Source organism: Athalia rosae, chromosome 8 (genome assembly GCF_917208135.1).
Source record: "Athalia rosae chromosome 8, iyAthRosa1.1, whole genome shotgun sequence".
In the NCBI taxonomy this organism is placed as follows: domain Eukaryota; kingdom Metazoa; phylum Arthropoda; class Insecta; order Hymenoptera; family Athaliidae; genus Athalia; species Athalia rosae.
Genome location: NC_064033.1, coordinates 3958235 through 3973485, shown reverse-complemented (window position 1 = coordinate 3973485; position 15251 = coordinate 3958235). Strand labels below are relative to the sequence as shown.

The 15251-nt window shown below is 40.6% G+C and overlaps 1 protein-coding gene across 10 annotated transcripts in view; it reads left to right on the top strand.

Moving 5' to 3' along the window:
* The window catches only part of LOC105684978 (inhibitory POU protein), a 46300-nt gene that overhangs the window by 16823 nt on the left and 14226 nt on the right, over nucleotides 1-15251 (top strand). For 2 of the 10 annotated variants that reach the window (XM_012398739.3, XM_020851790.2), the window contains exon 1: nucleotides 3258-4117. The exons of the other annotated variants lie outside the window; for them this stretch is intronic. In XM_012398739.3, the coding sequence (XP_012254162.1) occupies nucleotides 3956-4117 (162 nt within the window). In that variant the 5' untranslated portion in view covers nucleotides 3258-3955. Of the gene's footprint in view, nucleotides 1-3257; nucleotides 4118-15251 lie in introns of those variants that run through there. 10 annotated transcript variants of the gene reach the window in all.

Genomic DNA, 15251 nt, shown 5'->3' with positions numbered 1-15251 from the left:
GAAAAAAGCTCTCGAACAAAACGAAGGAACGAGCGAAACGAAAGAGGGGGGGGGGAAAAAAAAAAAAAAAAAAAAAACGAAAACGAAAACTTTCGAAACTCTCGTCGTGTACACGTCGTTACGCGAACCGTTCGTGCGTGTTACGTACATAATATGCTTGGGGTGCAGCGATATGATACACAGTGCATATGTCCACCTTGGCACCGCGACCACCACCGGGTTATAATGTCATATAATATATCGTGCGGCGATGTGTGTATACCTACGTATAAATACGATACGCTTTCGTTTGTTGTTCGCGGTATAAACCAGGGGGGTAGGGGGGGAGGAGAAGGGGTTGGAGGTCGCGGGGGTGGAACTGGGTCTGGGACGGAGTTGGCGACTTGGGAATAAAAAAAGGATATAGAAAAAAAAAAGAAAAGAAAAAAAGGACAGAGAAAAAAAAACATATAATCCAACGGCAACTTGAAACATCCGCGTTTAAACTGTGTGTGTTTTTTTTTTCTCTTCTTTTTTTTTTATATTCGTCGTCCATTCACACCGCAGGGTCGATGAATTTTTAATTCCGATTACACTGACTTACGTAATACCGGTTCGTTGTCGTTATTGTCATTGTTATTATTGATATCGTTATCTTTTGCTTCGCCACGCCGTGTACGCGGTATAGATTCAATTTTGATCTCTGCAAAATCTGGGTCGTTGATATACAAGCGTTTCTTTTTTTTACTCTATTTATTTATTTTTTTTTTTTGTTTGTTTTTTTGATTCAGACGTACCAGAATCACAGCGGAGTATACACACGTATGTGTACACACGTGTACACGTGTGTCCGTTCTACACATTTTACCTTCGATCATATGAATTTTTTAAGAACCGAGATAGAGAGCGAGGTGTACCCGTTATCCGCGTGTGTGTACCTGGTAAGACTCGGTTGACTCGTTAAGTCGTAATCTATAACCGATCGTCAGATTTTCCCGAGAATATTTCACGTGCAAATATATACCGAGAGATCACATCCATTCTCTGCAAGAGTTGTTTCGTCCCTCGATGTAATAATCGTCGGGGTAAAGCGACCGCGTTCGTCTACCTCATATTTCACCCTTTTTCTTTCGTTGGATTGAGAAAAAAAAAAGAAAACAACGATGCGAATCGAACGGAAAAAATTACGTAGACTCGAATTATTCGAAACTAGATAATCGGTAAAAATCGACCGGCGCTCCATGCGAACCCGACAAAGGAGTCGCAAAAATTTCCGTCCGACTGTAAAAATCGCGAATAGGGAGATTTTTTTTTTCTTTTTTTTTTGTTTTTTTGATTTTTTATACTCCAATAATTTCCGACGCAAGTTTCGAGACGTCGGCCGAACTCGCGGCACGAGGTCCCGCGTACGCGAGATAATGTGATATATTTGGCGTGTATATCGCGAGTAGTACACGAAGGTTTCATCGTATACACAGTGTGTATAAAACGTACGTGTTTTACAGGTAGAAAATTTTCGGGGTGGATATATATTCGCGTATATATGTATACATATATTACATCTATATACACACGTACGGAAAGGGGATGTGGGTGGCGAAGTAGAAGTAAGGGAAGCAACAGTGGAGAACCGGCGGCGGTGGTATATTCAAAGGAGTGGTGGTGAAGCCTGGATATAAAGATGGGGGGTGGGGGGTGGGGGAGGGGGTGGCGGCGGCGGCGGTAAGAGCTGTACACGGGGAGGAAAGGAAGAGGTAAGTGTATACGTGTACGCGGCGTTCGCGGGAGCAACGCGAGGGGGTAGGTGGGGGGGTAGGGGGTTGGTTTTGCCCGTAGAAGAGTAGGAAGAACGGTCAAACGTTTGGAACTATCCAGGCGCAAGATGGCCGACGAATATCGCAGGAACTCGGCGTTCGCGCCGGCGTAGGCGTTCGCACGAGGCTCCGCCCCTCGGCCCTACGGGGGTAGATTTTAACCCCGTGGATTCCGCTCGGCGGAACCCACCCCCACGCGATAAACCCCACCGTGTTTCGAAAATCATCCCCTATCGCTAAACGTATGGTGGGTTCCCCGTCGTCTGCAGAACATGTCGCGCACTCCTACGATACGGTCATCCTGGGCTAAATGTTGAAACGACGTTCCACGCACCACGGCTCAAATGTTTTTTAAAAACGAAAGTTATTCCCAGTTTTTATCGTTGAATTAGTTTTTCCGTTCTTGTTTTTTTTTCTGTTTTTTTTAGATATACATATGTATATATCCGGATAAGATAACTTGCTTAAATATATATCAAGAAAAAATAAAAATAAATAAAAATAAATAACCGAGAGTGCGGAATTCGTACGACACGTATTATCATATCATATATATATATATATATATACGTATATGAATGAAGGAGACGGACAAAACTTTGGAGATAAACAAAATAAATCCAATACCATATATAAAATACATGGTGAATGCGCGAAGTTTCTTTTTTCATTTTTTGAAAGATGAAGAAAATTGAGGAATATATTTAATCGTGATGATGAACGATCTATCCTTTTAGTTTATCCTTCTCACCGGTTTTTCCGTTGTTGTCCGTGTTTTTTTTCTTTTTTTTTTTTTCTTGGCTTTTTCCCCATCAAAACTTATGCAAAAGTGAAAGGTAACGGTGCAGTGTGCAAGCTCGTGATCGTATACCCGATACATTCGTATTCGATTGGATTTTTATTCCTTCGTTGTGTTTCTTTCACTTTTTTTTTGCTTCGGCAAAATTCTCACACTCGTTGACCGGGAAAAACGTAACGTGCGTCATCAATCGTTTGCGAGTAGAAGAAGGAAATCGGGAAAAATAAAAATAAAAAAAAAAAACAACAACAACAACAACAAAAAACCGAAGAAATTGTGCGGCGAATATGTACGTATGATATACTCGCCGACGAGGTGTGGTGCAGGTGTGAACGGAAAAATATTTAGACGGGAGTAAAATCGAGAGAAGAGAAGACGAGAATAAAATAAAATAAAAAAAAAACGTGTGAATTAAAAAGGGTTTGATAAGAAAAACTTACGAATGAAAAACATCATGACGTTGATAACCGTCGTCCGCTGCAATGGATTAAAATTGTGACGGGGGGGTGGGGTGGTGGTAATAATTAATAAGTGTGAAGTATAAATTATACTACGATACGGTATATATAACCAATGTTACATTATTTTTGTACGTCGAACAAATCGAGGAAAAATGGGGGCAGGGTAGCGATTGTGTTGAGATAATTTTCTTTCGAAAGAAAAAGAAATAAAATAAACTAAACAACGGTCGCGTAACAGAAAGAAAGAGAGAAAAAAAACAACAACAATGGAAAGAAGAAGCACGGGTTTGTGTCCGACGAGACGTTAGATCGAAAATCTCGTCCCGTCGCATCCCCGTGCAACGTGTACGTGTCGATAGGTGTATATATATCAATCCCGTACACACAGCTGACAGGTGTGACGTCGGTCGAATATACCGCGAAAAAGAAAGAAAGAAAAAAAAAAAAACATTACATATATATATACACACAGACATACGTGTACGCACATATGTATACGGTGTACACATATATAAAATTGAGCCGTCGGCGAAGCTGCAGTGACGTTTTCTTTATTATTTTCGTTTGTTTTTTTTTTTTTCGTGTATTTTCGATCTAATCGCGTGGAAAAAGCTTCATCGAAAAACTGAAAAAAAAAAGGACAGACTTTGATAGAGTATAAAATTTCTATCCAAGGGTGAAATCGGATCTGGTTCATCGCCTCGGGATTCGACGAACGTCATTCGATAACAAACGAGTCGCAGCTAGGTATAGTCCGAATTCGAAGGAGTGAAAAAATAACTTGGTCGGAGGGAAACGAGAAAAAGGAGGTGCGAGAAAAAGAAACTTTATCTCTTTTTCCCCGCTTCTCACGCGATATCGTGGTTGTCGATCGTTCGCTGGAAAAAATCCAAATCGTCAGGATGATGTACTCGCCGGACAAAATGATGGGCAGCAAGGGTCTCCACGGTGCGCCTATAACGGCACCGGGATGTTTTCCATCCGGTCGTTATTCGCCGTCGCCGTATCGGACGGCGCCCGAACCGATGCCACCGCCACCGAGACGATGCATGCCGAATCCAACGGTGAGTTTTTCCACGAATTTCTTCTCCCGTTTCTCTCTACACTCGCTTTTCTCCTTCGGTGTTTTTTTTCCCCCCCAAAGGATCACCCCGTGCTCCCGCCGCGACGGGGGAGAGAGGACGATCGACGACAATCGTTACAGCGCGCGCGCTCTCTAATTAACGGGCGATCGTCTAGCTTTTTTTCTTCTTCTTCTTATTCTTCTTCTTCTCTTTTCCCCAGACGTTTCGTAGCGAAATTCACGTGACTGTGATCGTCGTCGTCGTAGGTGTAGGATAAGTCAGAGGTGACGGTCCCCGCGGTACTTAGAATTTTCCTTCGGGATGTAGTACGCGTATAAGCGAAATTGGGGTGGAAAGAGCGAGAAAAAAACAAAAAAAGAATGAAAAACTAGAGGGATAATGTGGACTGTGTGCGGTACACGATACATTTAATTTACTGTTTTCTTGAGGGGGGGGGGGGGGGGACTCCCGTGAGTTTACGCCAGACCGTCAGATCTATTATTTATGGTCAATTAATGAAATATATAGGTCAGGCCGGAACGATCCTTGTAATATCCCCGTGTCCTTTTCATACCGATTGCGCTACGAGGAGTCTTATTAACTCGCCGATTGCCTTGGGCCCCCCCTCTCGTCCCCCCCCGTCCCCTCCGTCCGCGTATGGTAATACAGACTCGACGAAATAGCGTCTGGAAAATGTAAGGGAAGGAATAAGGTAAAGATAAAGAATATTTAGATTCTTGTATCATCCGGAAGCGATTAGCCTCATTCTCCGCCGCAGACGAACGTTCGATTGAATTTTATTTGGCACGGTTTACATCCGGGTGTAAACGCGACGGTGATTACTCGGTTGCGATGATGATGAGGAAAAGTGGGAATAATGTAAAAAAAAAAAAAAAAAACGGTGGGTGTTACGACGTGTATAAAATTCACTTGTATATATAGATATATAGATATTTAGATATATATATATATATATGTAACAGCTGGCAAGGCATTAGCAGGTTACCTATAAAAAATGCATAACTCGTTGGGAGATACCGATCAAATATTTTACCATTCAGCTATAACACCTTTATAACAATAATGTGAAAACCGCCACCGAGGATGACTGCTGCTATTAAGGCTTTATCGCCTACTGTAACGGCTCCGATTCAGATTTCCAATGCAAACGATTATGTTATATTCATTTCGAATACCGGAAGTCGTAGCCACACCCCTCCTTCCCGCCCATCGACGGATTTCGAATTATCTTCCCTTAATCCCCGCAACCCCCCCTCTTTTTTTCTCCCTCTCTCTCTCTCTCTATCTCTGTCGATTTATATCTTTCCCCCGTTCCATCCCTAATCTCGACCCATTTTGCGAATCACGTTCAAAAGATCTTGCACATCTCGCGCGAATTTTAGGTGCGATTTTCCGATGTCCGTCGGCGAACCGACGCCACAGTTTTTTTTTCGTTACTTTTTCGCAATTCTTTTGGAGGAAGAATAAAGAAAAAGAAAAACAAAAAGAACGATTCGAAAGAACGACGTCAGCGAAACGATGGAAAATTAATGACATCTGTATTCGGGCAATTAGACGCATAGGTATACGGGAAAACAGTTTGATACATTAAAAAGTAGTTGTATACGATATACGCACATATATACAGCGTGTAATGTATATTTAACAACGTTTAGGAGAACTTCTTTCTTACTTTCGTTTTCTTATTTTTCGGTTTCTATTTTTTCCCTTCTCCTCTTCCAAACGAATCGAAATTATAAAGGACGCCACGGGTGGACGGATATATATTACGTACGATCGAATCGTACGTATACGTAAAGGCTATACCGTTTTACAATACGTACACGATAAACGAACAACGTCAAAGTTTTCTTTCCATAAATATATAGATATATAGATAGATATATACACAATATACTTAAAAGGGATATTGTGATAAACGAGTGAATTTCGTACACGTGGCTGTAAATACGTAGGTACAATACAATGTAGGTGTACGAGCACCTTGCACCGCACCTTACGCGGTGGTAAATTGTATGGAAATTTAATAGGGTAAGAACCGCGCGCGCCACCTCCGTTATCATTACGATCGCGATAAGTTTGATGCCGCGACGAGAAAAGAGAAAAACAAAAAAAAAAAAGGGAGGGAGGGAGGGAGAGAAAAAATAAAAGCGTTTAAAATGAAAATTTTCACCGTGTATACAGCCGTGCGTATTATACGTATATTGTACACCTATACGTGTACAACACGTACAAATATTATAACGCGAACAAAGCGGGTAGATAAATTTGAATTTACGCCAACATTTTACTTACGAGTTATACTCAGCTATACCTTTACACCGATCTTTCGAATTATCCCCCTTCCCCCCTCCCCCCTCCCTCCCCCAAATAAATTGCCGCAATTCGCCGGAATTAAAGGGCGTATACATACACACGCAGCCCGGTATACGGTGTAAGGTCGGTGGGGAAAAGGGGGGAGGTGGCGGCACAGGGGGATGAATTCTCTCAGCCCAAATAGCCGACAGATTGAATTACCGAAAGTTTTACGCGAATTACAAATCTACAACGAAGTAGATGTAGAGCCGGCTTTTACACCATTTCATTTTCATTCAGACCCAACCCGCCCGCCCGACGCTCTCTCCGCTCTTCCAACTTTTTCACCCTTGTATACTTTTTTCTTTTTTTCTTTTTTTCTTTTTAAGAAAACAATCCTTTTCTTTCTTCTTGCGATCGGTGCAGTTTCGTATCTGACGTGTAGTTTTTTTTATTGAAACAAGTTTAACCACCTGACGGATGAGATGAAAAAGAAGAATGAGAAAAAAATTCCAACGCACCCTCGGAAAGCGTTGCACGTAGATGGAAAAAAAAAATGGAAGGGATCTTTGAAAATTTTGAAAAAAATATTATCGACAAAAAATCTAAGATTTTTAGAAATATATCCGTACAGAGGTCACATACGTATATACCGTGTACGGTGGACCGTACGAGCTTGTAATCCGTATGGACGGGATATGGTTAAAAAAAAAAAAAGGAATCAATCGCGGCGCGTCCTCCATCCGCCGTATTTCTCTCTCTCTTTCCCCCGCCGTGGGAGGAGAAAACGTTTCGCGATACTTATTTTCCTCGAGCTTGATAAACCCCGTTTTCCGCCCCCGTATACCGATCCGTCCGCTTCCTGCCTCTCTCTTGATTTTTTTTTTCTCTTTCCTCCTCCTACTCCTCCTCTTTTCTTCTTGCCGCGTCGCCGCGACGCAGTCTCCACAGTCTTTAGTTTATTCATGTGACGTAATAGGATAAAAACCGTCGCAGCGAGCTGAGTGCCCAGATGAGATTACTCGTCCTGAAATGGCCTATATACGAAATCATAATGTGCACTACACACGGCACTACACACACACGCGCACACAGAGCGGCGCGCACAAAATTATACGTACACGTATGTGTACAATGTGTGTGTGTACGTACGCAGGAACTTTGTAGATCGAATCGTGTAAGGGCCGAGCTTTTCATGTGAGAATTAGATACGGCTTTTGTCATATTATACGAAAGCTTTTTTGCATCAGATTATAACGTTACGCTCTTACGTCCAAACTTCGTACGTTACGCGTACGCACGTACGTGCGTAACGTTTTTTCCAAAAAAAAAAAAAAAATGTCAATTTTACTTTTCCTTTTTCCTTATTTTGCGATCCGTTTATTTATTTATTTTTTTTCTTTTTTTTAAATTCGAGAAGAAAAAATTAAAATCCATTCATTTTTTACGGTATGATTTTGATCGATGAATCCGTATAAAAACTGATTCCGGTTAGATACGCACGTATACGCGGAGACGAGGATATGGAAAATTTCGTTATCCTACGTGTCGTACGGATATCTGCGCGACGCGCGCGACTTCCGCGTTATTTTATTTTTTTTTCTCTTTATTTTTTGCATGATCGATGGCCGCAATCACGAAGAACGAATATACATATTCTTTTCGTGACACACAACCGAGGCTCGCTTTCCCCCCGGGGGAAAGACAGCTAACGAAAAAAAAAAAAAAAAATGTATCGAAAAAAATTACCGTTTTATTTCAATTTAAAAAAGTTTTTTTTCTCTTTCCCTTCTCTCTTCGGATCAGCGAATCCAACGTACTCATTTTTTGCGTGACGTATAACGTCGAGTGGTAAACGGAAGAAGAAGAAAAAAAGAAATAATTGGAATATTAATTAACGAATGGTAAAAAAATGAACGAAGAAAATCTATCAATTAATATATTTATTAATGACGAAACGGCGAATGAATTCATGCACATACATATGTATGTGCGTGAGCCAGCTAACGAATGAAATGTACTGTATAATACGTTTTTACGTAAATATGTCGGCGTACGCGTACGTGTACACGTGTCGGACGTGTACGTGTATCGGGATACGTCAGAGCTGCATCAGAAGTTGCAGCGGCGGTTCCATATATATATGTATGTATGTACAGATGAAGAGGATTTGAGGTATTAGCGCGGATGATATTTCCATTAAGTTCCAAAAGCCGATTCGCGGTCCACGGCTGAACTTAATCTCCGATTAAATCCCCTTCACCCGGTTATTTCGCCGTTTCGGTTCCATTAGGCTTTTCGTTTGAAAATGTGGCTAGAAAGAGGAAATAAAAAATTACGACGAAACCCCGCGGACGGAAACATTGTCGAAAATCAGATTCCGTACCGTTTTCGAAATTCCGTTCGATTCCCGACGCGTCCCGCAGGACGTCGAGTTTTTTCCCCTCAACCCCTAGGTACTACCCGTCGTAACCGTGCAAAAGTAAAACGGAGCAAACGAACGGATAAATAAATATATATATATATAGACGAGTAAATAATCAAATGATAAAAAAAATATATATATATATATATATATATATATACATGTGACAAGGCCGTCGGCTGCGTGATTACATCGATTGTGTTCGCTGGTACATTATACCTAGATACGTATGTACACCGCACCGCACACACACTCCGTCATGACTCATTAACCAGGAAAAGTAAACACCGGTATCCAAACTCGATTTTTCTTTTCAATTTTTTCTTTTTTTCCTCGATCCTGCTCCTCCCGATTCCGCCCCACCCACCCACCCCCGCCCCGTCGAGCGCAGGTCTTCTTCGGCGATGTCCTTTTTTTTTTTTGCTCCCCAAAAATCAAATCTCACGTATCCTTGCGGTATACATATAAGAGACACAAAGTGGGAATTGGAAGTGAAAAACTTTCCCGATTATTTTCTCTTATTTTCATCGCTCGTTAATTAGCTGCTACACGGGTATAGCAGCGCAATAATGGTATTTATCTGGTCGACATATGGGCGAATGTAAAAAAAAGACAAGAAAAAAACGAAAAAACAAAAACATGTAAAATAAAATAGCCGAGTAGATGAAAGTGTGGCGCGCAAGTGGGTGTACGCGGTTCGTCCGTCAAGGGTGTTCCGTGTTTCGTCCTGTTCCCCAGCCCTGCGGAAAAGGGCGACGCAGGTACGTGGCAGGCGGTGAAAAAAAGGACAATCCGAGCCCCGTCACTTTCCTGCCCGCACAGGTATACGTATATACCTACGCGTACGTTATAACAAAAATCTGGGAACAAACATATGTGCGGCGATCGTGACTCGATAATTAACGTTAGAACTAACCGTGGGGTGTAGCCCATTACCGTACACTACGCACGTGTATATATGTATATATGTATATATATATTTTCTGCCGTATATTATATACTTCTTCGTACGGACACGAATACACAGGTGTAACGTCTACCGTATACCACCAACCGTTGTGGGCACTTGTCACGTGATTGCATAATCGATATATATATATATGTGTATATATATATATATATTTACATAGTGACTATGTACACAAGCGCGGATACATATGTACAACGCTATACCTGCAACTTCGTTGCAAAGTGCAGCGCACCTGTGAGGTTCTTTTTCGTTTTTCAATTTTCGTTTTTTTTTTTATTCATCTCTTTTTTTTTTTTTCTCTCCATCGCGCGCGCGTGTAACGACACCGAATCGCCTTTCGAATTTTCTCAATTTCCGTTGCCCCGATTTGTCAAAAAATTACAAATTTTCGAACACGCGCCACCAACGAATATGGAAAACGGAGGGAGAGAAGAGAAAAAAATGAACGAAAGATGAGGAAAAATTGGAAGGCGAAAAAAAATAAAAATAAATAAAAAAAGGAAGCGTCCGCGGGATGTGAATTGCAAAGGGGAAAGAGGAAATTGCGGGGGTGGTGGGTAAAAAAAAGGGAGAGGAAAAAAAAAAGAAAGAAAATAGGGAAAAAAAATAAAAGGAAAACTCCTCGGATGCCACCCACATACGGGACACTTGGGACACATAACGCTCCCCGCTTACATCCAATCGCTCCTGATTTATATTTACTACTCACTTGCCCCTTATTTATTGTTCCTCTCTGCCGTACACCTACGTGTACACGCGACACCGAAGAAGATGTAATAGTAGTAGTAGTAGTAGTAGTAGTAGTAGTAGTAGTAGTAGCGGCAGTGGCAAGAAACCTACTAGACGCTGTACACTGTATCGCACCACCGCCCCTCTGTCTCGTCCGTGGATATTTACCGTGAATTTTCTCAAATTGAAAATAACTGCGACAATTTTTTTATATCTTCGACACCGATAATGAGAATAACGATGCACCTGATTTACAACGTTCGATTCAACTGTAACGATAATAATTATGATGTGGGAAAATTGAAATAGGAAGGAACAAAAAAAGCAGTATGACCGAACGAGTAATCGATCGATTAGAGTGCACGTGAAAAAAAATTGATCATTCGAGTAAGTTTGCGCTTGTATATCAGCTTGAAGTACGTTCACACTCGACGGGACTAACTTCGGCTTAGAAAAAAAAGGACCGAGTTTCGGTATAAGGTTCGAGTAAAAAGGTGAAGAGAAAGCGGAAGTAAAGAGAAAAAAGGTGGAGGTGAAATTAAAAGAGAAAAGAAAGGAGAAAAAAGAAGGCGAGCGAAGGGGCCTCCTATCTATAAGCTCATCCTTCCGACCGACCCCATACGCGTACGGTATAAAAGCTGCGGTTTTCTGTAGAGGGTTGCCGTTCTCCAAGGGTGGAAATTGTGGGTTGGCAGGTACTTCCGTTTCGCCTGATGCATGCACACGCCTCTGCGGTTTAACTCTCTCTCTCTTTATTACCGTGTATCATTTTATTATTATCGTTATTATCATTATTATCATTGCTTACGTCGTTATAATATCGTCGTTGTTGACGAAGTTTTACCAAAATTACGGTACTCCGGTAGTTCTCGAAAATTCGTGCGGTGGCCGATGTTCCGCGTATTGTTCGAACTTAGATTCCGAATCCGATCGAACGGGAAAGTTTTGCCAAAATATTTGTAGAACTTGACGGAACTTTTTCGACATCTTGAGGGGTCTTGGGAGGCACGTTCAGACCACATAGAAACGCGAAAAGTCGATATTTCCAGATATTACGAAAGCTACGATGAAAAACCGAACTGAGCGATCGGATTGTCACGAATTTTTCGATGAAAAAAGTGAAAAATCGAGGATTTCTCCATCGGAAAAATTCGTAGCTCAATTTGGCCAACGGAACCGTGTTCCTGAGGTCAGAATACATGAGATAAGCGTCTTACAAACTTCATTTTTGGCCGAACAATCGAAGAAATCTAAAGGGGTGCCCCTTGGAAATCTTTCAAATTTTGGGCAAAATTTTTTATTCCTGAAAATTGATTGTATTACACTTTTCTAACGTATTTTGACCTCAGGAATCCAAATCTGAAGGAAAAATTTATCTATCTATAAAATTGACCGAGTTATCGCCAATTTTCAGCTTCTTGGGTTCAAAAATGAAAAATTAATTTTTCACTCTTTATTAAAGTAATTCGAACTCGGGAATCTGAATCCGGAAGAAAAATTGGTCTATCTATAAAATTGACCGAGTTATCGCCGAATTATCGCATTTTTTGGCATAAATTTGCTGATATCTTTAAGGGAAAAAATCGTAGCTCAATTTGGACAACGGATTCGTGTTCCTGAGGTCAAAATACATAAGAAAAGTGCCATACGATCAATTTTAAAAAATAAAAATTTTTTGTCAAAATTTGAAAAAATCGTAAGGGGTACCCCTTGGAAAAATCTCAAATTTTGACCAAAATTTTTTATTTTTTAAAAACGATTGTATGGCATTTTTCTTACGTATTTTGACCTCAGGAACACGTATCCGTTGTCCAAATTGAGCTACGATTTTTTCCCTTCGAGATATCCTCAAATTTATGCAAAAAAATGCGATAATTCGGCGATAACTCGGTCATTTTTTAAGATAGACCAATTTTTCTTCTAGATTCGGATTCCTGAGCTCAAATTACATTAATATAGATTAAAAACTCAATTCTTTTTTTTTGGCCCCAAAAAGCTGAAAATTGGCGATAACTCGGTCAATTTTGAAGATAGATAAATTTTTCTTCTAGATTTGGATTCCTGAGGTCAAAATACATAAGAATCTAATGAAAAAGAAATTTTTCATCGTAGATTCTAAAACCGCAAAAATCCAAGAGGTACTCCTTTTTATTCTGCTCCAAAAGGCGAAAAAAATGATGATAACTCGATTAATTTTGTGGAAAGATCAATCTGCCTTTCAGATTCGGATTTCTGAGCTCAAATCCCATGAGGATAGCATATAATATAGATTGTTATGTACTGCGATCTCAGGAACCCGAATCTGGAAGTCAAGATGATCTATCCATGAAATCGATCGAGTTATCGCCAGTTTATCGCCTTGGAAAGTGAAAAAGTCAAGATACCTCGATGGGGTAAATTCGTTCTTCGGTCCAAGATTCGAAACAATCCAAAGGGCCAGCCAACCAAGTTGAATCGAGATCGAAATAAAGTTTGAAAAAAGTGGCAAGTTTGAAGTGGAACGTCTTACGTTTGTACGTACCTACACACCTGAAATTTAATTTCCATTTCTATTGGAATAAAGTAGAGAAAAAAAAAATTACAATAGGAAAAGAAAACGCGGTATAGGTAAACTACTCGTGTTTCACCCTTCTTGTACAGCATAAACTTTCTGGATACAAAAGACGCGGGGGTGCCGGTGCGTTGTATGTATATCGAGGGGGTAGAAACAGGAAATAAACGTAAGTGTATAATTACAATAATAGTAACAGGGGTTTCCTTTTTGCCCCTCAGCCTACGCGGGCTATGGTTATAATATTAATAACAAGGATAACGATAATGATAATGATAATGATAATACGAGGAGCCCGCGTTCGCCGCGGAGTGGTTCCGGGCTCAGGTTGTTTCTCTTCGTTTTATCATCCATTGAATATTTTCAATATTTTTTTTCCCCCTCTATTCTTTCGTTTCGTTTTTTTTTCCCTCTTTTTTTTCTCTCTACCCCGCTGATTATCGTCGTTTCGCTTTTAACATATATTATAACGTGAGTGTGTGTGTCGCGTAGGTACGTGTGTAAGGTTTTGTCGAGGTTTCCGTGATGCGATGCGATGATACTTGAGTATGAATAAGGGGAAGCGACGCGACGAGTGGAATTTAACGAGTTCTAAATTCACGAGGGGCACGCGAACTTTCTATGTATTTATTATAGCCGTGTAAACCCATGTGAACATAGACGGATACATATGTACCGTTATATGGATCGGTTGTTCGGTTCGTGCGCTAAGTTTATTATCATATATACCCGTACGGTAAATAGGTAATACCAATCAAATCGCAGCCTGCGGTTCGACGAGAAAATTTTCAAATACGTCTGACTCCGTCGGAAAAGTGAGAATTCAAAAACCAAAAAAATTCAAACTCGTCGTATTCGGGAATAGAGAAATAAAATTAACGATTTCGTCCGTCCGTGTTCAATAATTATATCCAGATTCGAGTAATCACAGTTTATTTGTATTCGATTATTTTTCCATCCTCCCGATATAATATATCCCTTGCCGTACATCCCGCGGGCACTTCAGACTCCCCGTCCGATGTAATTAAATTCTCCATCGTTTTTTTCATTTCTTCATCTTTTGTCTCGCGTCAAAAATTATCAATTATTCAAAAACCAACCCCCAACGGAGCGTCGCGATTCTCGCTTCTATGACATCGGGTCCATAGCAAATGTACACGTCCTTGATTCCGACGGATTCCAGCCGGTTTTTAGTTTCCTTCGATTTTCCTCTATACTTTTATCCTCACTCTCCACAATTTTTACAGCTAAAGAATAAATCCTGCCGACGTAATTCCTGAATATTCGTCGAAAAGAACACTCGTCGGTAATTTCCTTACGCACGATAAAATATGAAACGAAATAAAACTGAAAAAAGTAAGACGAGAAAAAAAGAAAATAAAAAAACAAAAAAAACAGATAGCTTTGTAGGGAAGGAATTATTATATATATTTTAGGGAACGCACCTGCGTGTGCGGTCAGTCTCTAACGCGGTGGTCACGACAAATATCCTGCGCAGGTTGTACGTAGCCATGTGTGCGGTATATTTTTTTTTTTTTTTACGTACCCACAAAGGTCGAGACCAAATTTACCCCGGGACGTGGTATAAAAGCACGCGTGAGTTGATGTGTCACTCGGCAAACAAGGACACGTTTGTCCTTCCTTCCTTTCTTTTTTTTATTTTTTATTTTTTTTTTTTCATTTATTACGTTTTTTTTTTTTTTTCGTTTTTTTTCAACAACGTTCTCGACCCAACGCACTCGCGCCGTGCGAAGTGCGGGCCTGGACATAGAAGAGAAAATTGGAGACCCCGAGAAAAAAAAAAAAAAAAAAAAAAAAAACAACAGAAAATATCAAAGAACAAAGAGGAAGCGGCGAGGAGTCGTATGTATTATATACCTACATGTGAAATTAGTTTTTGGAATTGGAGCCGGAGATCATTTGGATTTATTGCGATTGTAAAATTTAACCCTTGAAAGAGCTACTTGCGTAAAGCTTGTATCCAATTAGCGTAGGGGTGGGAGGGGGGCGAGAATCGGTCGCAAAAGACAAATCGACGTTTCAATTTTCGTAATGTTCGACATCCCCAGCTGTATCTAATGCACATTTAGACGTTGCGATCCCGCGATCCTCAGGGACGACACCGTAGCAACACGCGGAATAT